This window comes from Tamandua tetradactyla (genome assembly GCF_023851605.1).
Source record: "Tamandua tetradactyla isolate mTamTet1 chromosome 22 unlocalized genomic scaffold, mTamTet1.pri SUPER_22_unloc_1, whole genome shotgun sequence".
NCBI lineage: Eukaryota > Metazoa > Chordata > Mammalia > Pilosa > Myrmecophagidae > Tamandua > Tamandua tetradactyla.
Genome location: NW_027518251.1, coordinates 689,680 through 716,044, shown reverse-complemented (window position 1 = coordinate 716,044; position 26,365 = coordinate 689,680). Strand labels below are relative to the sequence as shown.

Sequence of the window (26,365 nt, the reverse complement as noted above, 5' to 3'; positions counted from 1 at the left end):
GCCCATTCCTTTCTCTATATTACAAAATAAAGTGACCAGACTTTAAAGAATACAAGGAATACAAAATTTTCAAGTAGGTTTTAAAAAATATAAGGAAAAGAAGTATAAGTTGGAAATGTGACCCCCCTCACACAGCATACCAAAAAAACCCCACTGTGCCAGTACAAAGTTATTATGTACCCCAGAAAAGCCTTGTTTTAATTCTTATCCAATAGTTTGCTAGATCAGGAGACCCATTGCTGAGGGTGGAAATCTCTGATTAGATTGTTTCCATAGGGATTGATCCACTCAATGTTGAGTGTGACCTTTTGGTTTGATTGTTTCCATGGAGATGTGACACACCCAATTTTATGTGGGACATTTTGATTAGATGGAGTTGTGAGTGCCCATTTAAAGTGTGTCTTGATTAATTTACTGGAGTCTTTTAAAAGGGGAAAGATCTTTTAGAGACCTCAGATGTAGACACAGTTATTTGGAGATGCAGAACCCAACAGACATTGCCATGTTCCTTCCCATGAGATGTTATGCAAGCTAGAGCCCAGTGTTGTGTGGAGGCCCACAGACTCTTAGAGAGTGGCATCAGAAGTTAGAAAAATGGACCTTGAACAAGGACCAGAAGAAAACCACTACATGCCTTCCCAGATCAGCCTTCTTTAAGTCAAGGTATCTTTCTCTGAATTCCCTAGTTTGGAGATTTTTATGGCCTCAGAACTATAAACATTTAATTTATTAAATTTCCTTTTTAAAACCATTCCTTTTCTGGTATATTGCTTTCTGGCAGCATTAACAAGCTAAAACACTCACCTTGAGTGATTTGGGACACATTCCAATTGAAATACCTTATCCTAAAATCCACCTTAAAAAGGTGTAACACACAAGAATGGATTAAAGAATAGGATCATTTCTAGGGCACAAGGAACTCCAAACAATCACATTTCACCACAAAAGGCATATTCTTTCCATGTGCAAAATATATGCATTTCATCAAAAATCCCAAAAGCCTTAAAACATTTCAGTAACAAGATTAAGTATGAGGTCTCATCAAAATTGGTTGCAGGTGTGGTCTCTCCTGCCCTTCAGCTGTGGACCTGTGAAACTTAGAGCAAGTTATATGCTTCCAATGCACAAAGGAGAGACTTCTTGTTTCGAGGCTTGGTGTTAATGAGCATAATAACTTGATCAAAGTGGACCTTGTCTATCACATCCTGGGACTTTCCAAAGTCAACTCACATACCTGTTTGGAGGCTTGACTGGGGACTGCATTAGGTTAGTTAGGCCCATCAACAGGAAAAACTGTTTGCAAGGTCCCTTCGGGTAACCCATACAAACTACAGGCTGTGTATACTACCACAGAGATTGCTGTCTACAGCCACTGCATACTGAGCCACCAACAGGAGAGGAGAATGGTCAACTTAATCAGCTGCATAATCAGCTATGGTTTTGAGTTTATATTTATTTTACTACACATACAACAATTCTTTGCTATCTTCTCTTCTCCACTAACATAATAGTTATGAGATTGCTATAATCTGTATCTACCCCCATTTAATAATGCATTTGTTTTTTTAGGATTAAACATTCATTTGATTCCTAAGTACTGAATTCTACATGTATCACCAAAATGAACAATATTATATGTGAACCTCTGCTGATCCATGATTGAACACCTCTGTTTAAACTCCTGAGAGATCCAGGAATGGATCCTGGATTCAAGACAGCTAAACATAATTAATTTCTAACACATCCTTTCACGATTATTATTTTTTTAAACATCTTTTTTTTTCATGGGCAGGCATCAGGAATCGAACCCAGGTCCTCTGGCATCACAGGCAAGCATTCCTACCTGCTGAGCCACCATGGCCCGCCCTCACGATTATTTTTTACCAACATATATATATATATATACTTTACAATCAATGTAAAAAGATTTCAGATTCCTAATATCTTATGGATATGTGCTGCTTATACAGATGACGAGTATTGAAAAATAATTTGATCATATTAAATTTGATAGAGCTAAATTATTTCTATTTGCCTTGATATATTATTTTATTTTGTGATCAAGAAGCAATTAAAAAACTGGTCTGACTTTGAAATTTAAACACAATCTATACCAACAAAGACATTCAGAGATTGTAACGAAGACAAATAAACACAAAATTTCCATATATATCTAATATTTCAGTGTTTTTAGTAATGATAAGATGGACAGATTAAGGTAATGCTGATAAAGTGGTTGTTGAATTCACACAGAATGGACACACTTAATAGCAGAGATGGGCTGGCTTACTTTTTCTTTTGCCTCCTGAACACGGGGCTAAACTATTGTCACCTGTATTTGCAGTGAGGTGTGTCAAAGTGACTGAGGTCTAGTCTAACTTCTTCCAGAGGCATACTAACTATTAGCTATTCTTCCCACCACTGTGTTTCTCATGAATTGTTTCTACAATGGCTTCCTGGTGTATCAATTGTGTTTTCCAATTGGTGAACAATAAAATGTTAATGAAATATTGAAAAAGCCTGAGGGGGGAAGGAAAAAATGAGAAATGCAATTACAGTTGAAGAGAAGATACTTTTACAAACCAAGAATTGTTTGTTTTCAGCCATATTGATTACTTTGTGATCAAGAAGCAATATTTCAAGCATATATATCTGAACATTGAAGTTTCTAACATGTATTTCATAAAAGGTTCTAAATAAAATGATATAATCTCATGAGTTCATGACTAAATCTCTTTTGAGATTGAATGAAATTGCATAACTATTAATATTCAATAATGTACTCTGTTAGTTCTTTAAACCATATTTTGGAAATACTGCTTTTTCTTAAATTATAAGAAAACTCTTCTCACCATTGAACTTCAGTCTCCTTTAGTGGTTAGAATTGTTTTGAAGAAGTAAACCTTTTGATATTTAAATTTTAGTTAATCTAATTTCATATACATTTTATGAAATGAAAATTTATTATTACATCTCCTGTGTCAACAATCTGCTCCTACACAGTTAATCATTGCTGCTTGTAAAAATTCCTTGCTGTGAAAAGAAAAAAACTGTGTGAGAAAGAAGCTTGGAATAGAAGGTTACAGCTGAGGTCATAATTTTTGAAGGACCTAGTTATATATTTTATTTTATTTATTTTATTTTAGGCGGTGCATTGTCTTGGAATTGAACTCAGATCTGCATGGAAGGCAAGCATTCTACCATTGAACTACCCGTGCACCCTAAATATTCTATTTTGAAAAAGGAAATAAAGTTTTACAGTTTTTGAGGGAGATGTGGAAAGAAATGAAGGATGGAAAAGGTGAATAACAGAAAGAGAAAAGAACTAGTAAAGTGCTAAAACCTTAGGGGAACACAGAAGATGAGGGACAAGTGGAGAAAGCCCTCATTGTGGAGTGATTACATTACTCTGAAAATAAGGCAGTCTGATGTTATGATATAAACTTCTACTTTGCTGAGGGGATTATGGAAGTGCAAATATCAGAAGTTAGGATCTGTGAAATTTCAGTGAGAAATGTATGCTGTTTAAGTCAAATGCATGTACACCTAAAAGGGAAGAATATTTCCAATATGGAAACTTAAAACCCCTTGATATTGCTTTTAAATTTTTAAAAAAATGTGGAATCATGACAATGTCTATCTTCTTTTTTTAGAGTTGTTGATACAGTATGAAAGTCTTTTCATCCATAAAGTATTAAAATGCATATAAAATATTGAGGTAAAAATCACGTCTTGCAAAACAGTATTTTACTGAATTAATCATTAGCGAAAATGGAATGGATTTCAGTAATTTAGGTTTGGGTTTAAATATGCAAAATGGTACTATGCTTCTGAATTTGGGAAAGTATTGCTTCTTTATTTCATGTTCTTGAAGGTATTCTACACATGTCTCATCCAAGATTTATATATTTGCAATGCATACTGTTCAGGGTATCTCTAAATTCTGGATTTATGACAGATCTACAGCTTCAACTGCAGCTACAGAATGAGGGGCCCTTACAGTTGCTCTTTCAGGTCCTTCCAAACATGCATAAATATTCCCAGACAGTTCTTTTTTTATGACTGTGCCTTGCTGGATTATTTGTGTGTTGTCAGTCAGTGTAATCACAAAAATATTTTATAGAGAAAACAGGAGAGAGGGAACATCAGAGTCATAGAAAGAGGTATGCTGATAGATGCAGAGATTGGAATGGTATGATTGCTAACTTGGCCCACAAGCCAAAGAATAAGACAGCACCTAGAAGCAGCAAAAGCAAGTGTGATGGCTTGAACCTGTAGGTACCCCAGAAAAGGCACCCCATTACTGTGGGTGTAGACCTACTGTAGGTAGGTCTTTTGTTTTTATGTGTTGTATGGTGGGTTCAAATTTCATTATTTTTCCATGTACATACCCCATTATTGTAGCAAGCACCATTTGTTGAATTTTTGGTTTTTTGTTTTGAAGCTTAGTACTGATGGGAATAACTACTTTGGCAATCAAAATAATATATGAGTGAGAATGTTAGATATCAAAACATCTTATGTAGCAGCAGATGCATGCTCATTAAAACATACATTATATTTACTTTATAAAGATGTGTATGTCTTTTTAAGGCCTTATATAACTTTCTTAGATGAGCTGCCTATATAGAAATGAAAATTGAAGTGGAATTTGGAATGAAGACTGATGATAATTATGGAAAGGAATTAAAGTGGGATTAACTTAATTGAGTAGTGAGATTAAAAGAAAGAAATAAAATAAGAGAAATATATGTATTCATAATTTGGATTCTTTCTGAAACTTTTTAAAGCAACATAAGACATGTTAAAAAATTTACCTTACACATAAAATTTGGAGATAATGTGGAAAATGCTGAATATCTAAATAATTGGGGGGAGATTAAAGTGTGTATTCAACAAATAACACTTAGCTCAAGGTACTTGAGAGAGGTTAGTACAAAATAATAGTATGAAAGCAGATAAATTGTATACAAAAATGTTTCTCAATTGGGAAATCAAAGATACCCTGGACAATTAACAAAGACCCAGTGGCATCATTTCCTGATTTCAGATGATTTTGGAATAATAACAAACTGCATTCAAACTCCCAGGTTTGTGTCTTAAGGGGGAGAGTTTGTCATAAATTCCTCTAATTTCAGTGAGGTTAGCAATCATGTGGGGGATAAATAACACATTCATCATTTAAGGTGAGTAGGTGACTCTGATTATTATCATACTGGCACCAGTGAAAATTCTTAACTCATTGATTTTGAATTAAATTATGCAATGACAGTTGTACCAAGGACAGACTCAGCACACTATGTCAAACAAATTAATATTCTCATTTTACAGCAATGTTTTCTGGAGTGACTTGGTATTTTTTAACATCATTTTAATGGTCTTTGAAGAAAATGAGGTATCAATTTCCAATATCTATGATGTCTATTTTGACAGTGAAAATCTAAACTATGAAAATTCTGAAGGGAAAAGGGTAAGCATTGTTTGAAAGATTCATCTAGAATGTGGTCTTAGCAAAGGTGATGATGGTCAGGTCAGGGTAAATAATGCAGAGTGTTTGTTGCAAATACTAACTGTTTCCAGTGAGGGTTTACAGTTATATAGTAACATGATATTAACATCATCATGGTCTCCAATTAACTGCATCTACAGAATTTCATTGTGCCACACATATCTGACTCTCATTTTACCAATTCCATAAAAGAGAAGGGAATTGTAAAAGTTTAAGTTTCTCTCAAGCAGATCCTCTAACAAGGACTTGGGTTTATAATGTTTAATTGGTAGGTATTTTCAGGAAGGATAAATGATGGAATGGGGCATTTGAGACAGGGGAGAGAAGAAAATGAATCATGTGCAATAAAGAGCAAGTCACTGCTATAAGTTAGTGAGGTTTAGTCACTAGGGGTTCTTTGAGGTGCCGTGGAGAAATCTTCATATGAAATTTGAGAAGCTGCAATTTGGTTGCAGCTACAAGCCATATCAGAGGAGGTTCAATGTGATAGGGATTGGGGAGTTAAATTTTCTGCAACAGTAATATTTGCAATAGTACATTGATAGCAAAGTCAAAATAAATATTAAATGTTTAGCTTAGGCTAAAATATTCAGCAGAGCAAAGTAATATAATGCCTTGGACCCTACTTATGTTAATTTATTTTATTAATGTAACATTATATTTAAAGAGTCAAGCAGGATCAATCCTTAGATGAGTTATGTCAGGTATTTATATTCTGTGTTAGTGAACTTTGTCTCACCTTAAACATTTAACAGCTCTAGGCTTGGTCATTCCATTTATCTTCTAGAATATACCCAAATGCATTTAGGGAAGTGTTCACCTTGGTCTGTAAACCATATTACAAATTTTATATACTTGAAAGGAAGGAAAACTATGTTTGGAGATGGCCAAAGGATAAGACCACCTCATATCACTCCACTAGCCCCTGTCATATGGCACAGATGCAATGCAAACAATATATTTCAGCTGATAGGATTTTGTCCATGTATTTGAGAATCTGGCACAATGGAATATCATTATACTGAAGAAGCACAGCTTAAAAGTATTCAAAATCATCACAAGCTGCATCATAGTGATTTGATATTCATCCTCAGATACCATAGCATTCACAGTCACCCCTATATTGTGAATTTGGCCTTTCATTATTGACATAATCCACCCCCTTTTACCCAGTAAGTAGTGGAACATTTATAAGGAGTCATGGTTTCATTGGCTGCATTGAATTTCCATTTTATTTTAAAAATAATATGTGTACAAATCTCTGCTGATGCTAAAAACACTCCCCAGAAATCCTATTCCTGAAATGCTTTTAGAGTTGTTCAAGATTCTTCCTTCCTCTATACTGTCTCCCTCTTTTTTCTTTCTCTTCTTTCAATGGGAACATTGAAAACCTATTAATCTCAGTGAAGACAATTTGCAATATGAAATATCTAGAATAGGGAAATTCAGAGGGAAAGAATGTCATTAGAGGTTACCTATTGAAGTTGATGTTAATGATATATTAATACAGTTTGTGATTTTTGAATTTATAGATATGAAATTATGGGCCATAAATATCATTTATAACTTTTTACAGAAACAAAGTAATGAGACTGTCTAGGATGACTTGCATACTACTCCACATTTTGTATAATCTGAAAGGTTTTGTAAAAAATATGGATGATCTCTTTCTTGAATGTTTGCAAGCATTTGCCTTTGAATTAAACTGAAGGGGAGACGAGTTGGGAAAGTAGTAGTAGGGAAAATGCAACAAGCACATTAAAATTTGTTTATTCAAATTTGAAAAAGTTTAAACAAAGATATAAGAGTAGCATTCAAAATTAAAATGCAGCAAAAATACTCTGCACTTTTCATTGTCACATTTAGTAGGCTTTATATGGGTGGAATAAATTATTTGTCTTAGCCATGTGTATTTTAACAATTGAATTTGGTACTTTAAAAGTGACATACAATATTTTCACCCTCATATTTCCTCTTACTTTCTTTAATTCACACTATTACTTCATACGGCAGTATCGTATGCCAGTTCCTGAGGCATCTGAGTTACACCCCCTGCTTTAAAGGTTTGTTTCACTTTGTTGGATGAGTATATTTGCAGTGGTTTAATTTTTGATGATATACTTTTGATAATTGTTCATGGTTCATTAATAAATGCAATTTAATATTTATATTTGTCTTAAATTATGTTATAAAATTATAATTAGAAAATTAAACCCATCTTTTCAGAGATAATATTGCTTAGTCATAATTAATGATGGATTGTCTGCTAATGTTTCTTTCTCAAAGTCAAAAAATCGTACATGCATAATTTATCTGATATTCAACATAAAAAGCAGGAAGGTAAATTCAGACAATTAACACATCTCTTAAACACATATATGCAAAAAAATTCTGAAATAATTTCTAATTAAGTTTGAATGGCTATGAAGGTATTAATTAATAATTCAATTATGTATTAATACATTCTGATGTGAACAAAAGTAAATTTCTCCTACAAAAATTCCTCATTTTTTTCTCTCTATCACACCTTCCCTCTCCTTTTCTCTGTCTTTCAGTACTTTGCACTTGTCTGTTTTATAAGAGTCCAAGGAATAGCTTAAAAAATATTCAATGGACAGCATCAGGAACAAAACAAGAATTAAGAAGATAGCATGAAGAATAGCGAAAGGAAATAAAAATACTCAGGCAAATGATTAAAATAGCATCAATAAAGAGTCAAGGAGTCTAAGTAAAGAATTCTACTATGTAATATAATATATCTTGATGAATATACACCACAGAAATTTCAGCAACATTTCAGTTCTACACTTCACTAGCATGTCTGTGACAATTGTTGAAGATTAAGATTCTCTAATTTCCTGTATTAAATCAGTTTTACTTGAATTTCAATGAACTTGGAAAAGTAACTTCATCCTTCCAAAGAACAGCTAAGATTGAGCAACATTTTCAGGCACATCTTGTCCAACTCCATGAACATTGTGTCATTGCAAAGTGCTTACCTATGAGATGCATTCAAAGTTTTATGTACTATTTTTCATTATACATTATTTTATATCTATGAAGGATGCATACAATTAAAATATGACTTCTTATTTAATTTAAATAAAACAAAACAAAGATATAAACTCAGATTATTTTTATGAAAACATTGAGCAACATATAGGCCTCATACCAGAAGTTATGTATTTCCTCTATAAGCTATATATATGCTTGTGCTATGATCTTTGATATAAACTAAAATATCATTTTCTTGAGATTAAACCCAATGAATCCTAATATTCTATGGTACCAGGGGACAAAAATTTCATGTCTGCTACCATATTTTGCTTTTGGACATCTCACCAAAATTATAGTATATTATGCTTAAACTGCCTTGATATCCTGGGCAATATAGTTTTCTGTTATCTCTTGATGTCTCTAATTTCTTTGTAGATGAAAATGTTGGTTTGCAAATGAAGATATCCTTAATAGAAATCAGGTTCCAGTACTGAAATTCTCTACATTATTTAAATCTCTTTTAATATGATGGAAAACATATGGTTTAGATAGTCTACCTTATCTACTCTTTAAAGGCATAGTTCTAGAATTTCAGTTCTATTAAAATGGCTATGATTATGTGTAGCTTATTTAACTTTAAGAATAGATTGAGGCTAGAGAGAAAAACTATATAGATCCTGAAGCAAGAAAAAAATATGATCAATCTGGAAGACAAAATCATTTGATCAAATCATTTAAGTCAGAAAACTAAGTAGCAGACAAGTACTCAGCTTATGAAGTAGGAAAGCTATGGTAGCAGTGACCACATAATATTAACTAACAGGAGTAGGAGTTTTCTTTCATGTCACTTCCTGTCATCTACATAGCAACATGAATACTAAATAATTTAGTGTGCACTTATGGATGAGAAAGCTTATACCAATTGGATGTATAACTTGACCGAAGCCACATAGTTAGTTTCTAGCAGAGACTGCATTCAAGCAAAGGCATCTTCTACTGCACACCCTAACTATTTCTACTTGACCATATTGTACTCCTATTGTAACTTGCCAACATTCTGGAATTTTATCTTCAAGACAAAATAGCATCCTCACCTACTGAAAGTATTGTTTAAAATAATCAAGCTAACATAGATCAGGAAATTAAAACAAACAAATGAATAAAAACTAAAGTGGCAACCATATCTATTAGCTAACTGTGAAAAAAAAGGTTAAAATATATATATATATATACATGCTTTTCTATCAGAAAAATATACAGTCTCAAATTTGCATACACCCAAAGGACAGTTGAAACCTAGCAATCTCTCCATTTAAGAATTTGCCTAACTTTAAAGCATGGTTCATTATTTTTAGTGTGCCTATTCTGTCTGTTATAATTCATCATGAATATAAAAGCAAATTTCTAATTTACATGTACTGAATTACATGCATAGAGAACTCTTCTTATTTTCCATGCTATATTCTGTCAAAAGCATACTGTTCAATTTTTAATAGAAATCTAAGAGCATCCCATCTCTAAGTTAAATATTAAACTGTATACTCTAATTGGAGTTTGAGGCTCTAATTGTATAATCTAAGAGCATCCCATCTCTAAGTTAAATATTAAACTGTATACTCTAATTGGAGTTTGAGGCTCATCATTTCTAAAATATTGTGCTAAGTAATGGAAACTCTTTCCTTTTACCTATGGAACTGAACTGCACATTCAATTAAGGTATGAGTATAATGCAGTTGGATTTTTATAACAGCTTATCAAGCTGTTCTGGAATTTCCAAGGGATGCCAAAAAGAGAAAACACACTCTCTTCTAGGACAGAAGACCAACAAGATAATTTTTTTCCTGTAATAAGCAAGGGAATATTTCTGAAACAATGAACAACTTGATTAAAAATGATTATGTGAATGCACTTTGACCGTCACTAAAAAAAACCACAATGAAATCATATGGTATTATAATGCAGAAGAAATCTAGTCATGCAGTACATAACCTTAACTCTCATGTTTATTACATATGTACCATTAAGTTAGTAAATTAAACCATGGAATCCAGTTTCTTCCCCTGGGAAAGTGACCTTTTTAACTCTATCAAAAATTCCCATAAGCTTTTATGTAATGAAATGATATGAAAGCATAACCTAAAAAAGAGTTCATAATTGTTTAATAAAATTAATGTTTTCTCATTTAAATTGTCCAATGATACACTTCTAAGTAGATTAAGACAGAGTTTAAGCTTGTTGAGAATTTGATAGAGGAGATAGGATATGAATATTGTAAACAAATGGATAGGAAATATTAACAGGAAAGTTGAGGCAGTAGGCAGATAATGAAATATTTTACATGATACAACATTAGACTATTATATTTCTGATCCTGTACCCTAATATGGGGCCTATTATTTGGCATGTTAATCAAAAAACTCTTGGAAATATTTACAAATATATATTCTAGCTTAATTATGTAATGGCTGCCCATGGAATCTCAATTTAAATAAAGAAAAAAATAAATATCATGCCACTAAGCTGCCCAATTGGGAAAAATCTATTAATTACATGCAATCCAAAATTTATCCACTAATTCAATGCAAATCCAATTGAAGTTTGAGTAAAGTTTTTTGCATAAATTGAGAAGCTGATTTATTCTACAGTTAAGATGAAAAACCAAAGAGCTAAGGTAGTCAACAAAAATTTGAAAAAGAATAAAGTTGGAGGATTCACATAATCTGATTTCAAGATTTGTCCTTGAACCAAAAACTCAACAGAATGTGATAATGGTGAAAAGATGCAACCTAGATCTAGGGGATCATATAAAGGGTTCAGAAAAAAATTCACATGCATAAGTTCAATAGATTTTTGAAGCTGTCAAAGATTATCCATGGGGAAAGTAGGTCTTAAAATAGAAATAAAAGTATTGGTGAAATAATTTAAGTCTCTTCCCAAATGAGAAGACATTAACACATTGTCTGCAGCATGTTTAAACTATTTAAAACCAGAGCTTAGATATTAATATGAAGCCTAAAACTATAAAGTTGTAAAGTAAACAGGATATCTGTGTGACCAAGACTTAGTCCCATTTTTTAGATATAATGCAAAATACTTGATATGTTGGAGAAAATTGGATACATTGTATTTCATCATATTAAATATGCTCTTCAAGAAGAACTTGAGGAAATGTACAACAAGTCACAGAAGGGGAGAAAATATGTGCTATAATGCTATTTGCCACAAAACGTGTATCCATAATATATAGAAAACTCTATAAACTTAAAAATAAACAATTAAAAACTTTTAAAAATTAACCAATTAATAAGTTAAAAAGCATAGGCTTAAAATTTAAAAATTCAATTGAAAATAAGTGAAAACTTGAACACTTCACCAAGCAGCCAAGAAAGAGGGCAACCAAACACTCAAAACATGATCAATATCATTCATCACAAGAAACGCAATTTAAAATGACAATGTGATCTCATAAGCATATTAAAATGACTAAAACAAAAATTTGTAATAGTAAAAGATAATACAAACCACTGACAAGAATGCAGTGCAATTGAAAGTCTCAACAATTGCTGATAGGGATGCAGCCAATTTCAGAAAAAACTGATAATTTCTTATGAAGTGAAACTATTTAACCTACAACTCAGCAATTTCACTCTTTGCCCAAGATAAATGAAAACATATGCTTATATAAAGAACTGTATGCCAGTGTGAACATTCCATAATTGTAAACAGTCTACATTGTTTTCATTAGGCCACTAGTGAATGGACAAGCCCACTGTGGTTTATTTTTACAAAGTAACACAATTGAGAAAAACATAGGAACAAGCTACTGGTATATTAAAGTACACAATGGATCTCAAATACAGTGTGGTGAATAGAAGATCCCAAACTCAAATGGTTACATACAATGCTTTTATATTTATCTCACATTCTGGACAGAGTAAAATTTAAATAATGTGGAACACAATTCAGAACCTGGGGAAAAGAGAGATGATTGACTACAGAGTGTTCAAGGGCAGAATTTGGAGTGATAGAAATGTTATATAACTTGATTGTTGTTGCACAATTATATTGTGTAACATTGCCAAATTCATATAACTGGAATACAAAATTGTGGATTTTATATGTTTATATTAAAATAATCCCAACTTTAAAACAACCTACTACATAAATTTATCTTTGCTGCAGAAGAGTTAGCGTTATGGGAAGATAGTGGTTACAAGGCAGCAAAATAGAGTCCTCATAGTGTTGGCAATGCTTTGCTTCCTATTGACCTTTTTTGCAGGATTATTTTCAGGTTATGAAAATTCAAGAAGCTTTACACAAATGACATCTGGACTTCCCTATATGCATATTATCGACAATAAATATTACACAGGAAAGAAAAACTTTTTGTGTAGTTCTGATATTCTTTGAACCCTTGTTAATTAATGGCTCTTTTATCATCTTATCATTATCTTCATTCTTATATTAGAGAAATTTTTATTAAATATTTGCCATATATTCATTTGATGATTGTATACATTTTTCACATTTTGAATTTTATACTTTAGCACTTTTTAAGTCTATCAATTTTTCTCAATTATTCTTTCTTATTTCAAATTGAGTTTTCTTCACACATATCCTTTCCATTTTTTTATTTCTTAACCATGCTTTGTATGGTGACAATCATTTTTATATTTTACAAAATCTTTCCATTTCTGTTGCTATTTTTAGTTAATTTCTGATTTCTTGGAATCATATCTTCAAACCCTCCAGATAGAACTATCTAATATCAGATAAATATAATTTTCATGATGTTTTAATCTTCCTTTTGTCTTTTATTTTATTTCAATATCTTAAACTGATATCTAATTCGCCTGACATAAGGCCTTACTTTATGTTGAGACATTAGTAACTTTTGAAAAAGCATTTATTCTTTTTATTAGTTGCCCTTTCAATACCATTGTATAGAGGTTAATTATAATTCCTTTATTCTTCCAAGTTTAAATGTGTTGGGCATTTTGGCTATCAGAAAGAGGTACAGATGTAGTTTTAGGGATTTGTCAAAGTAGTTTTTCCAGTTTGAACTCAGTAATCACTTGTGTTTTTATGAAAACATTTAAATGTTATCTTATTGTGAGCTGCTTGAATTCTCATAGATATGCTTGATTCATGACCACTTTCTACCTTGAGCGTTTTGACTCCTATAGTTATACAGCTGTTACCTATATAAGTGCTTCCCTGCACTTTACCTCTTACATGTTGCTGTGAAATACTGTCTGGTATGTCATCTCTTACTTGAAACTTGTGTTCCAGTGTTTCTGCCTTTCTCACTTTTCTTCTGCTTGCTTTGTCTCAGTTTAATTCAGTTTTCCTTTTCGCATTTATTTCTTTTCTGCTCTTTCAAACAGATTGTTTATTCAAATGACTGGTAAATGTTATTGTCTGGTACTTTTAAGAGTGGTTCATTGAAAGAAATTCCGTGTCATGTTGTCTGCCTTCTTTCAGATTTTGTTTCAATATCACCTTTTCATTAAAACCCTTTATTCTCTCTCACATATATGTCAGACTCCTCAATCCACAAAACCTTTTACTTGGTTTCACTTCTCTCTGCTTTGCTTCTCCTGATGCTGTTAATAGAACATGGCATTTTTGTTGTGTTTAATACTCACAGAAAGGCCCTCAAAAGTACTTTGATAAATAGCCTATCAGGAAAACCTACAGAATTGTAAAAAGAAAACTTTTCTAGTCTCTAGTTGTCTATCAATGTTAAATTTCTATTTGGTTTCTAGGGGTATGAATGTATGTGTATATGTGTGTGAGTGTGTGTTCATGCATGTGTGTATTAACACATCTGAGTAGTCAATATATTAGTATTGTGAATTCACAAAATTACAAAATTCCAGTACATCATACATGCATATATCATTTTTCATAGTTTCATTATCTTCTTGAATAAGGTCAAATGCATCCTTTATTCATTCTTAAACAGCACTTCATAAGTTAAAAGAATAAAATTAAAATTAATTTGGATGATTCTAAATATAAATGCTTGTTGCAGCAAGAAATATATTGTAGCATAACATTATTACAGTTTATCCTATTATTAAGTTTTTGCAACAAAATATGGTTCCATTGCCATGATTAGGAATCTGGACCTCAGAGAATTTAAGTGTTAACCCATGTCAGAGCCTGTGATGCAAGTTTATATCCCATATCTTAAGATTCCTTATATATTGTTAAAACATATATGCATGACTTTTCTAAGGTATATTTTTTAAATGAGAGGCCAAAATATTCATTCAACACATGTCAATAATAAGTGCATTATTCTAGAACCATTTACTTTCCATTATTGTGTAGATCACATATTGTTGTTTTGAACCTGAAAATAATTGAAGCATATTTCCCTCAAGGCAAGGTATCACCTATTCATTCCAACAGCCCAGTAAAGTGATATAAACCATCAATATAAACCTTTTTCTTAATGAAAACAATATCTGCCTTTGCTGTGTCACAAATAAGAGAAAATTTCAGTTAAGTTGCAAAGTATTTTAGGGATAGAATGCAAAATATTAAGATAAAATATGCTGTGAAATATCTGGTATTAAGTACCAAGGCAAATAGAGCATTTCTATCAAAACCTGAGTTATATAGATTTCTACATAGGTATTTGAGTACTATTCTTATTAGAAAACAGTAAAGAGAAAATAAATTGTAAAATTTATGTTCACAGTGGTCAGTAAGAGAACTCAAAATTCCGAGAATATGTTCACTTTTCCAATGAAAGAAGACAGTCATTTCAAAGAAAGAACATTGAAACTGGGGCCCAAATTTAAATAGGTATGAAAATTTATTAATAGAAGGTAAGAAACCTTCAACTTTCCAGTGGCTTATATTTTGATATAATGAGTAAAATTATATTGCTTGTAAGTGTATTTTGTTAGCTATCTTCTCTAGGAGGCATTGAAGATTACTATGCATTTCATAGTCTCTTAATGGTAGCCTCTGATTCAGTTTCTCTTGCGCTAATGGTGAGAAAATTAATATATTACAGGAATTCGGTTTTGTTCAATATCATTTTGTGGCAGTGGGAGTTTGTAGAATATATACTTATTTTTGTGTCTGTGTAGGTAGGTTGAGTAGTTCTAGGAATTTTCCATTTCATCTAGGTTACATAACTTGTTGACATACAGATGTTTATCATATCTTCTTATAGTCTTTTTATTTATATGGAGCTGCTATAGTGTCCCCAGTTTTGTTATAGTAAAATCATGGCTTTCAATAAGTAGGTTCACCCTAACTAACCCTAAGCATAGAAATGAGTTTCTTTGGTGAGAATGTTTGGGGTTTTTTTTAATTTTTATTTTTTAAATATAACAACAAACAAACTCAAACATATTAACTTATTATCATTCCATTCTACATATATAATTAATATTCACAATATCATCACATAGTTGCATATTCATCATCATTATCATTTCTTAGAACACCTGTCTCAATTCAGGAAAAGAAATTAAAAAAAACAGAAAAAAATTCATACATACCATACCCCTTAACCCTCCCTTTCATTGATCACTAGCATTTCAATCTAAATTTATTTTACATTTGTTCCCCCTATTACTTATTTTTATTCTATATGTTTTTCTCATCTGTTGATAAGGTGGATACAAGGAGCATCAGATGCAAGGTTTTAACAATCACACATCACATTGTGAAAGCTGTATCATTATACAATCATCTTCAAGAAACATGGCTATTGGAACACAGCTCTGCATTTTCAGTCAGTTCCCTCCATCCTCTCCATTACATCTTGACTAACAAGGTGATATCTATTTAGTGTGTAAGAATAGCCTCCAGGATAACCTCTCAAATCTGTTTGGGATCTCTCAGCCATTGAAACTTTATTTTGTCTCTTTTTACTCTTCCCTCTTTTGGTTGAGTAGGTTTTCTCAATGCCTTGATGCTGAGTCTCAGCTTCTAGGATTTCTGTCCCATGTTACCAGGAAAGTCCACACCCCAGGGTGTCATGCCCCACATAGACAGGGGGAGGGCAGTGAGTTTGTCAGTTGTGTTGGATGGAGAGAAAGCCACATCTGAGCAACAAAAGAGGTTCTCTTGGGTGTGACTCTTTGGCCTAATTTTAAGTAGGCTTGACCTATCTTCTGTGGGGTTGTTTTCTATGAACAAATCCCAAGATGGGGAGCTCAGCCTATTGCTTTGGTTGTCCCCACTACTTTTGAGAATATCAAGAATTCAATGTGGGGAAGTTGAATTTTCCCCCTTTCTCACCATTGCCCCAAGAGGACTTTGCAAATACTTTTTTATTCACTGTTCCAGTCACTCTGGGATTTATTCGGCATCACTCTGGACAAGCTAATAAAATCTCATGCCCTACTCAAGGTTCCATGTACTTATGATGCTCAATTAAGCCGTCTACATAAGTTATGTTAGGAAGTGCACTAGTCAAAATATAGGTTTTGTACCAAATAATCATTTTTTGCTTTAGTCAAGAACGTGACTTTTAATACAAGTACACATGCAAGGAACTGAAAAAATCTTTCCTAGACCAGTTTGTAGTGAGAGATGGCATTCAGGCTTTTATAGCCCAAGAAGACAAAGGAATGGCAAAGATCCAAAGAAAGTATAAAATAAGAAAGAAAAGAAACTGAATAATAGTCACAAGTTTCATTATAAATGAGTAATGGCCACCTGCTTCATTCTTATTTGGTCAGAATATTCTGTTATCTTATAGGTCCTCTTCCTTTGCTGACCATCCATGCTCATATTTTTTTTTCCTTCAAGGCAGCAAAATGCTGATTTAATAGTCTATACAGTGTTTCTGGCACCATTGCATTCTGTTTTAGAATGTTATTCATTCCTTGCAAGCAAATATAAGAAGGTCTGGCTAATGTAACTAGTGTAGCAGAGAGTAAACTTTTGAGATTAGATAAGCAGCCAGCTCTTTCAGCAAGGGCTTTAGATGAATTAAATCTGTTTTAGCTGAGGGATTATAATAAATATTGTCTACACACTAAAGGTCGTACTAAGCATTTTCCAGCTAAAGGACTATATCGAGCATCTTTCCAATGATAGAGCTAAAAATTTCACTTCTGATTTTAATTATTTTCTTCTTCTCTGTTTTCTTCTTTGTCTAACTAAATGTGTATTTGTGTTATTAATATTTTCAAAGAACCAATTTTGGGTTTCTTGATTTTCTCTATTGCCTTTAATTCTCTGTTTCATTTGTTCCCATCATATTTTTGCTATGCCCTTTCTTCTCTTCACTTTAGGTTTAGTTTGCTCTTCTTTATCTTAAATCCTCCAGTTGTGATTCAGATCTCCAATTTGAGGCTTTTTTAAAGTTAGCATTTGGAGATATAAATTTCCCTTCCACCACTGCCTTTGCTACATCTCATAAAACTGGTAGGTTATGTTTCCAATTTCATTCTCTTCAAGGCATTTCCTGTTTTCCTTTGTGATTTCACCTTTAACACATCTGTTGGTTAAGAGTACATTTTTAATTTCCATGTATTTAGCAACTTTGCTGATTTCCCACTGTGTTTTGATTTATAGCTTCAATCCATTGTTTTGGAGAGAATAAAGGATATTATTCCAGTATTTTAAAATTCATTGTGACTTGTTTTGTGAACTTATATGTACTCTACCCTGATGAATGTCCCTGGGTATCAGAAAAGATGTATATTTTGTTGCTGCTGATGTGGTGTTTTATTGGTATAGGTTTTCTTGCTGATTTTTAGTGTCATTCAATTTTTGTATTTCTTTATTGATATTGTTTCTAGATTTTCTATCCGTTATTGAAAGTGTTGTATTCATGGCACATACTGTTAAGCTAGAACTGTCTATTTCTCCCTCAAATCTGTCACTTTATTTCATACAATTTGGGAGTCTACCTTTAAAGGCATATTAATTTTTGAGCTATGTCTACTTGTGGAATTGACTGTATTGACAGTATATAGTGATTTTCTTTGTCCCTCTTAACAATTTTGTAATTAAGGTCTATGTAGTCTAATAGGAGTAAAGCTACCACACCTATTTTGCTTTGTTTTGAATAGTACATTGTATTCATTCTTTCACTTTCATTTTTTGAATTTCAGATGATTCTCTTGTAAATAGCATAGAGTTGTGTCTTGCTTTTTATTTATTCTTCCAACCCCTGGCTTTTGACTGGATAGCTTAATACATGCAGGACATTTTTCTGTTATTTAGCTATAAAGTTTTATAAATCTTTTACATTTCCCCCTTCAATTCTTCCATTAAAGCTGGCATTCACATGTATTTGATTTTTTGTATGGTTACCATTTTGAGTTCCTTCTCATTCCTATCTATATATATATATATTTACTTTGTAGTTACCTTGAGGCTAAACCTTGATATCTGAAATCTTTAACATTCTTTTTTTATGTGATATCACTTTAATTTCAATAGCATTTATGTACACTGTTTCTATACCCTCCATTTTCTCACCTTCCTCACATTTATAAAATGCATCTTCTTATGTTCTATGTCCCAAACCAGAATTAAAATATTAGTTTTTATTAATTTGCATTTTAGAACTGGTAGGATATAAAAAATGGAGTCACATAATAAAAAATAGAATGCAAAATTACCAATGTTTGTAATTATCAATATGTTTACCTTCACTGGAGGTCTTTACACCATTAGGGTCCTCTGACTAGTGGACTTTCCCTTCAATCTGAAGGTGACCATTTTGCATTGCTTGTAGGGGAGGTATAGTGGTGACAAACCTTCTCAGCTTTTATGGGAAATGTCAATATCAATGTCCTTTTTAAGAAGATATTCCCTCAGGATGTAAAATTATTGGTTGGAAATTTCTTTCAGCCCTTTATTTTTTTATCCCAGTGTTTCCTTGCATCCATAGTTTCTGAACAAAAATTGGCAATTAATCTGTTGGAATTCCCTCATGCAGAACACATTAATTTTCTCTCGAATCTTTCAGAAAACTGCCGTTGTATGTGGCATTCAACATTTTGACTTTGAAACATGTTTCTGTTTTTCTCTTAGTATTTATCCTTTTTGGGGTAAATGGGATTTTTTATTGTGTGAATTTCTTCATTTTTTAATATAATATGTTTTCTGCTATTACTTCTTTGACTATTTCTTCTGCACCTTTCTTTCTTTATCCTTTTAGGATTTCAATAAAGCACATATTAGTATGCCTGATGGTGCCCAATAGATCTTCAGCTCAGTTCATTTCTTTAAATTATTTTTTTCCATTCTCTTACTCATACTGTATCATTTTGATTGTTTTTTCTTCAACTTCACTTATTCTTCATTTGGTCAGCTCTTAACACCTACTGAAACTCTGTAGGAAATTATAAATTCATTTATTTTTGTCTTCAATTAATAGTGTTTCCATTTGATAGGATATCATATTTTTCATTCATTATTTAACTATACTTTACCTTTTTGTTTGTGTTTTCCTTTAACTCCTTAAGTATTTTGAGAATTTTTTGTGTCTTTTTTAGTTATGGCCAAAGTCTTGCCTTCTTCCTTGATGGCGTTTTCAATTTTATCATATTCTTTTTCATGGGTGCTCATTTCCTGTTTCTTTGTCTTTGGTCTTTTTCTGTATGCTGCAATTTAAGATTTAAAGTGTTAATTTTGGGATTTAGTTCCAAAGTTTTCTGTTCCCTACATTTATACCCAACTTGTGATTTGATAGAGATTTCTTTGAATACTCACAAAAAGTACCAAATTAATGCATACAATTGTTTCCACATACTTTGTGATTTGGCTCTATAGTGGCCTATATGTGCCTCAAAATTTTAGACCTCCTATCAAGAATATTGGCCTGAAATGAATGACAAGTGCAGTTTCCTTTCCATCATTTTTCAGCCAGCATTTTGGCTTTGGCTTGCATTTTCCCATGATCTTACGAATTCCTCGTTTTAAGGGAATATTAATTCCCCTTTTACCCACTATGAAATAGACTTTTTCCCACTCTCCTATGCTCTATTGCCTACCTTAAAGCAGGTAGTCCTTTATCCCAGGCCATTTGAATTATCTGTTTCTCACACTGACTGCATTACCCAAGAATTGCTTCTGAATGCAGGGCAAGTTCTAGGAGAGCAAGCCCAACAGGGATACCCTAGTTTGGTGGTTCAGGCTTCACCTGCCTTGATGGTGCTCCATCAGGCATCCCATTATGCAAATAGGGGTTACTCTAATATTACTGAAATACAGCTAAGAAGCCACCATGGAGGTGTAGGCATGCTCCAAATCATTAGGGTGTGGGTGGAAGAAAAACCAGCAATGGTACCCAAGTTACTCCTTTTGCCTTTAAAGCTGTGCTTTTTATTTGCCTCTTGCCAAATTGAAATGACATTTTTCAGAGGTTTGAAATATGCCTTTGTCATCTTCTCTAATTGCTCAGAGATTCTTTTGAAAACAACACACTGGAACATCTTATACATTCATATTATGCTAAATATTGAAGAATGCTAACTATTAAAGGAATAAATTTGAGTGAAACATGAACTTTCATGCAAATTTTAATTCAATCATAATGTATATCCCCAATAAATATGTTGATTTATTCTGTTCAGCAAATATTTAAAACACTTATGTAGTGGTACATTTTTAAAGAGTAGCTCATAAAATATTAATATACATGAGGCTAAGGTTGTGTATGGTCTACCTCATTTAGACATTCTATATTTAAAATTGTTTTAGTGATTCCCTACATGTTTTGTACTTCAATATTTATTCCAATATTCTTAGATATATATTGACATATTCTTTCTAGTGGGAAGAGAATATGACAATTCAGTTTGCACAATTGCTGAAAAAGCTAGAACCTCTGTTGTTCTAATTCAATATTCTGTTCAGTCATATACTATCTCATGGGTTTGCATGTGATAAATTTCAATTAGCTGTTCACCTTCAGCATTAGTGTGATTTAATATGAAAAGAGCTAAAATGGTTCATCCATTCCTGTGAACATAGACCTATTGTATTGTGATTAGGTTATTTCAGCTAAGGCCTGCCCCAGATGGGTATCAATATTCTCACTGGAGCCCTTCTAAGAGAAAAAAGTGATAGAAGCTCACTGAAAAGGACACACAAAAGCTAATAAAGAGAGAGGCTTAAAAAGACACACATAGAAGCCCAGAGAATAAACCACTGAAGCCAATCCTAGAATCACCAAAACCCAGAAGGGAACAGTAGCTCTCCTTGCCCATGTGACAGGAGTGGAGGATGCCTACACAAACTACATTCAGAATCCAGTTATCAATCTATTGTTTTCTTGACTTGGACATTTTTACAGCCTCAGAATTGTGAACTTGTAAGGTAACAAATCTCCATTTAAAAAGCCAACCCATTTAGGGGTTAGTGAATTTCACCCACTTTCATAAATTAAAACAGGTTTTGGTATGAGAATTGGGTTGCTGTGAATGCAAATACCAAAAATCCTGGCATAGCTTTATAAATAAGTAAGGGGAAGATTTTGGAAGAATTGACAGATACTTGATAGACCAGGCTCAGACTGTTTTGGTAGAAAGGCTTAGAGCTTTTTGGTAGAAATATGGACACAGACACTAAAGCCAATTCTAATGAGGCTTTAGTTCAAAATTATGAGTATGCCATTGCCAACTGGAATAAATGTGATCCTTGTTTTAAAGTAGCAGAGAATTTGGCCAAACTGAGTACTGATGCCAGATGGATGTCAGAATTTGAAAGTGAATAGCATTGACATTTAGCTGAGGAGATTTCCAAACTAAATGTGGAAAGTGTAGCTACTCATTGCAACTTATAATAAAATGTGAGAGAAAGAGGTAGGATTAAAACTGAACATTTGGGTACAAAGAAATCAAAAATTAATGGTTTATAATATTATGCAATTTAGAAAAATGAGTCCCCAGAAAACAGTGTCTCATGTGAGAATTAAACTGAACATGGAAACAGTCAGCCATTTTAGTACAAGTCAGGATTGGAAATGCAACTATCCAGAAAAAAATTTATGGCAAGGCATATAGTCTGAAGGTTGGGAATCCTGCATACTATGTGTGAAACCAATAAATATTTTGTGAAATATATAAGAATGGAGCCATTGTCATCATGCACTAAAGGGACATAAAAGTGAGAGATTGAAGGAAAAAATGACTACAAGGGCAGAACCATAAATGAGGTTTGGAACCAAGACATCTACTTGGGCTGAAAGAATGTACATATCCATGTATGTGGAAAGGGTTAGTGTGCCCCAGATCTTGCAGAAGGTGGACCTTCTGCTCCATTATTCAGGATAAGTGTTATCACCCCAGTGTTCTCAGATGTTTGGAACATTGAGCAGAAATTGGCTGCCCCACTATTCAGGATGAGTGCTGCCACCCCAGACTTCACAGTGGGTGAAGCCCATTTGCCAAAGACTGGGGAAAGCCTGGTTGCCATCCCACTCTTCTGAGGGCTTGAGCCTGTACTCAAGAGTTTGTGGAGAATCTGACCACACAATGATGATTGAGGAGAGTGGGACCTAAAGCCTGGTTATCACTCCCGTTGTTTGGAAACTCCCTCCAGTGCTCAGAGAGAATGGTCACTACACCAGTCCTTGGAAAAGGTGGGGCTGACACTCTATCTAACCATGAGTTCAAGTCATTATTCTATAGATGACACTTTGACCTTGAAATTTTATTAACTATGCAACAGGTTTTCAAACTGTTTGGGGCTTGTGTCCCCTGCTTTCTCTCCAAATTTTTCCTATGCCAATTGAAGTATTATTATGTGATTGTTCTTCCTTTGTGTATTAGAAGTACATAACTTGCTCAAAGTTTCACAGATTTATGACCTCTGAGCAATTGTGCTGCAGGACAGACCAAACTTGTACCTTATTTTTTATTTTTATGAGAACTTGTACTTAGTAACATTATGAAATGATTTAAGGCTTTTTGGATATTGTGATGAAATGAATGTATTTTGCATATGGAAAAACATGATTTTTTGGAGTCTAGTGGACTAGACTGCAGAGTGGAGTGTAATGGTCTGACACTCTTATTTACCCCAGAAAAGATCATCTTGTTAGAACTAATCCATTCCTTTCTGTCTAGACATATTGCTGGTAGGTCCTCTTGATTACGTTATTTAAGTTGAGACCTGCCTTAGGTGAGTTTTTATCTTCTTACTGGAGCTCTTTTCATGATATAAAAGCCAGAGAAGCCTAGAGAGAAGCATACACAGAAACTAGAGAGACAGATGCTAAATGAGAGAAATATGCAGAAACTCAGGGAGGAAACCACTGAAGCCAGAAGCTGGAAATGATGAAATTCAGGAGAAAAGTGGGGGACTAACAATTATGCCATTTGCCTTTTCATGTGACAAAGGAGCTGAGGATGCTGGCAGCCTGTCTTCAGAGTCCAGGTATCATTCCACTGATGTCTTGATTTTGACATTTTCATATCCTCATAATTTTAAATCTACAAGTTTCCCATGCTAACTCATTCTTCTATATCCCATTTTGGCAGTGTAAGTAAATGAAAACAGAAGTTTATTCAAAAGTGAAGTCACTTGGCATGGATAAATTATTATTGGAAGTATGCTGACCAAAATTCCTTAGAAATTGGTACAATGGGTGAGTGAATGTTCCATTATCAATAATCTTCAAAATAAGAGGTGACAGGACATAGCCAGGAGGAAAGTCAAACAATACTCTGCTCTGTTTGTATTCAGACTAGTTCCCAGGCAAACATGTGAGACATAATTTCCAAGTGAACTTTCTATCTGACCAGGACCTGAATAAAATAAAAATGCATGCACAAAACCACAAATTATCTCAAAGAAAACAAATAATATATCTCAGAAATTTCAGGTTCCTTATATGGTTTACCTATTTTAGTTTTTGTGAAAAACTTAACTTTTGGTTAATGATAAATGTTGTTCTCAAAGTTAGAGTGCATTAGTTTATCTGAAAAAAATGGGTATATTATTAGAATGTGGAGTATATATTTATCATGAGCCAAAACCTAAGAAATGCCTGGAGTTATAGAATTGATGGATTCAGAGTCAAAAGAGCATATATATATATTACAAATACATTTTTGGAAGAAATGTTATTTTAAATAATCACATAAAAGCATATTTTAAAATTTAATAATAATGTGTGGTCTACAGCATTAATACACCACATTAAAGCTTAAGGTTTCAATTTCTGATGTGCCATTTATATGAAATAATATTGGATATGAAAGGAGAGGAAATGATTCAAAAATATTCTCTATCATTACTTTTTATATATCTAAGATTTATTTTTTTATTGTAAGTAGGAATACAGTGTTACGAGTTTAGTCTCTTAACTCAACAAATCTTGAAGAAATCATAGGACCAACAGTTAGTGCTGTGACTCTGGATAACTTAACTTTCCATGTCCTTTTTCTTAACTGAAATGTCATACCAAGAGCATCCTAATTATGCAACATATAGAAGCTTCTATTATATAATATTCAGAGTATGATTTATACATAATATTCATTTAGCCATCAAACTAAGATTTTTCCATTCATATTTTACAAACTACAGTTTATTATAACATTCTAGACACACTACACTAGTTTCTTTCAATGCAACATAGTTGATAAAATAAAAAAACTATTGCAGTATTCATTCTGAGTATCACATGTGATTTCTCAACAGTTTGCAAGAGCTGAACACCATGGGAAATAAGAATAACACAAATATACATCACTTTATCCTTATGGGATTGACAGAATCTGAAGAAATCAGGCAGGTCCTCTTTATGGTGTTTTTCCTGATATACGTGATTACTCTGCTGGGGAATGCAGGGGTGATACTGATAATTCACCTGGATCTCCAGCTTCACACCCCCATGTATTTTTTCCTTGGTCAGCTCTCATTCCTTGACCTCTGTTGCTCAACTGTCATCATGCCTAAAACCTTAGAGAACTTACTAAATTCCTCCAAACATATATCCTTCATGGGCTGCTTCATACAGATGTATTTTTTTGTTTTCCTTGGTGCCACAGAATTTTTCCTTCTCTCTTCAATGGCCTATGACCGCTATGTAGCTATCTGCAATCCTCTTCAGTACCCTGTTGTTATGTCTATGAAACTCTGCTGTACCCTCATCACTGGGTCCTACATGATTGGCTTTACAGACTCTTTGGTCAATGTTCTTTGCACAAGTCATCTGCATTTCTGCAGCTCCAATGTAGTCTACCACTTTTTCTGTGACATAGCCCCAATTTTAGCCCTTTCTTGCACTGACACTTATGACACTGAAATAATGATATTTATCCTCTCCAGCATAACAGTAATGGTGTCTCTTATCACAATCTCTGTATCCTATGGGTCCATTCTGTCTACTATACTGAAAATTAATTCTGCCTCAGGAAAGCAGAAAGCCTTCTCTACCTGTGCTTCCCACCTCCTGGGAGTCATCATCTTTTTCTGCACCATGATTTTTACTTATTTAAAGCCAAAGAAGTCCTACTCCTTGGGAAGGGATCAAGTGGCCTCTGTGTTTTACACTATGGTGATTCCCATGCTGAACCCACTCATTTATAGTCTTAGGAACAGAGAAGTGAAAAATGCTTTCATGAGAGTCATGCAGAAAAGAGAAGGCTCCAGGCAATTGAAATGACAGTGATGCTGAATATTTAAGTTTACCTTTTCTCATTTTCCTAATTGATTATCTATTCATTCCCTCTCTAAACACACTAACATCATTTAGTCAGTTTGCATGTCTTTTGAACCATCTTACACTTAAGAATACATGATCTGGAAGATATCCAAAAATATGATTTTAGAAACCTACATAGTAATAAGAAGCTATGAAATATGTGTTAAAATTGTGATTTAGATACACATGTTTTTTTGTGGGCAACCAAT

The 26,365-nt window shown here is 33.1% G+C and overlaps 1 protein-coding gene and 1 non-coding gene across 2 annotated transcripts; one reads left to right on the top strand and one right to left on the bottom strand.

Annotated features, from left to right (window-relative positions):
* Positions 1–1,291: 1,291 nt before the first annotated feature.
* LOC143672917 (small nucleolar RNA SNORA70) lies at positions 1,292–1,426 on the bottom strand. The gene has a single exon (XR_013170107.1). It is a non-coding gene; the product is annotated as a small nucleolar RNA SNORA70 (small nucleolar RNA).
* Positions 1,427–25,169: 23,743 nt separating this feature from the next.
* On the top strand, positions 25,170–26,117 carry LOC143672908 (olfactory receptor 8H1-like). The gene has a single exon (XM_077147354.1). It carries the CDS (start codon positions 25,170–25,172, stop codon positions 26,115–26,117), a length of 948 nt encoding a protein of 315 aa, XP_077003469.1.
* The last annotated feature ends 248 nt before the right edge of the window (positions 26,118–26,365 follow it).

Bases quoted from the DNA above. Each gene is read 5' to 3' on its own strand.
- LOC143672908 (XM_077147354.1), top strand. From the start codon at position 25,170: ATGGGAAATAAGAATAACACAAATATACATCACTTTATCCTTATGGGA.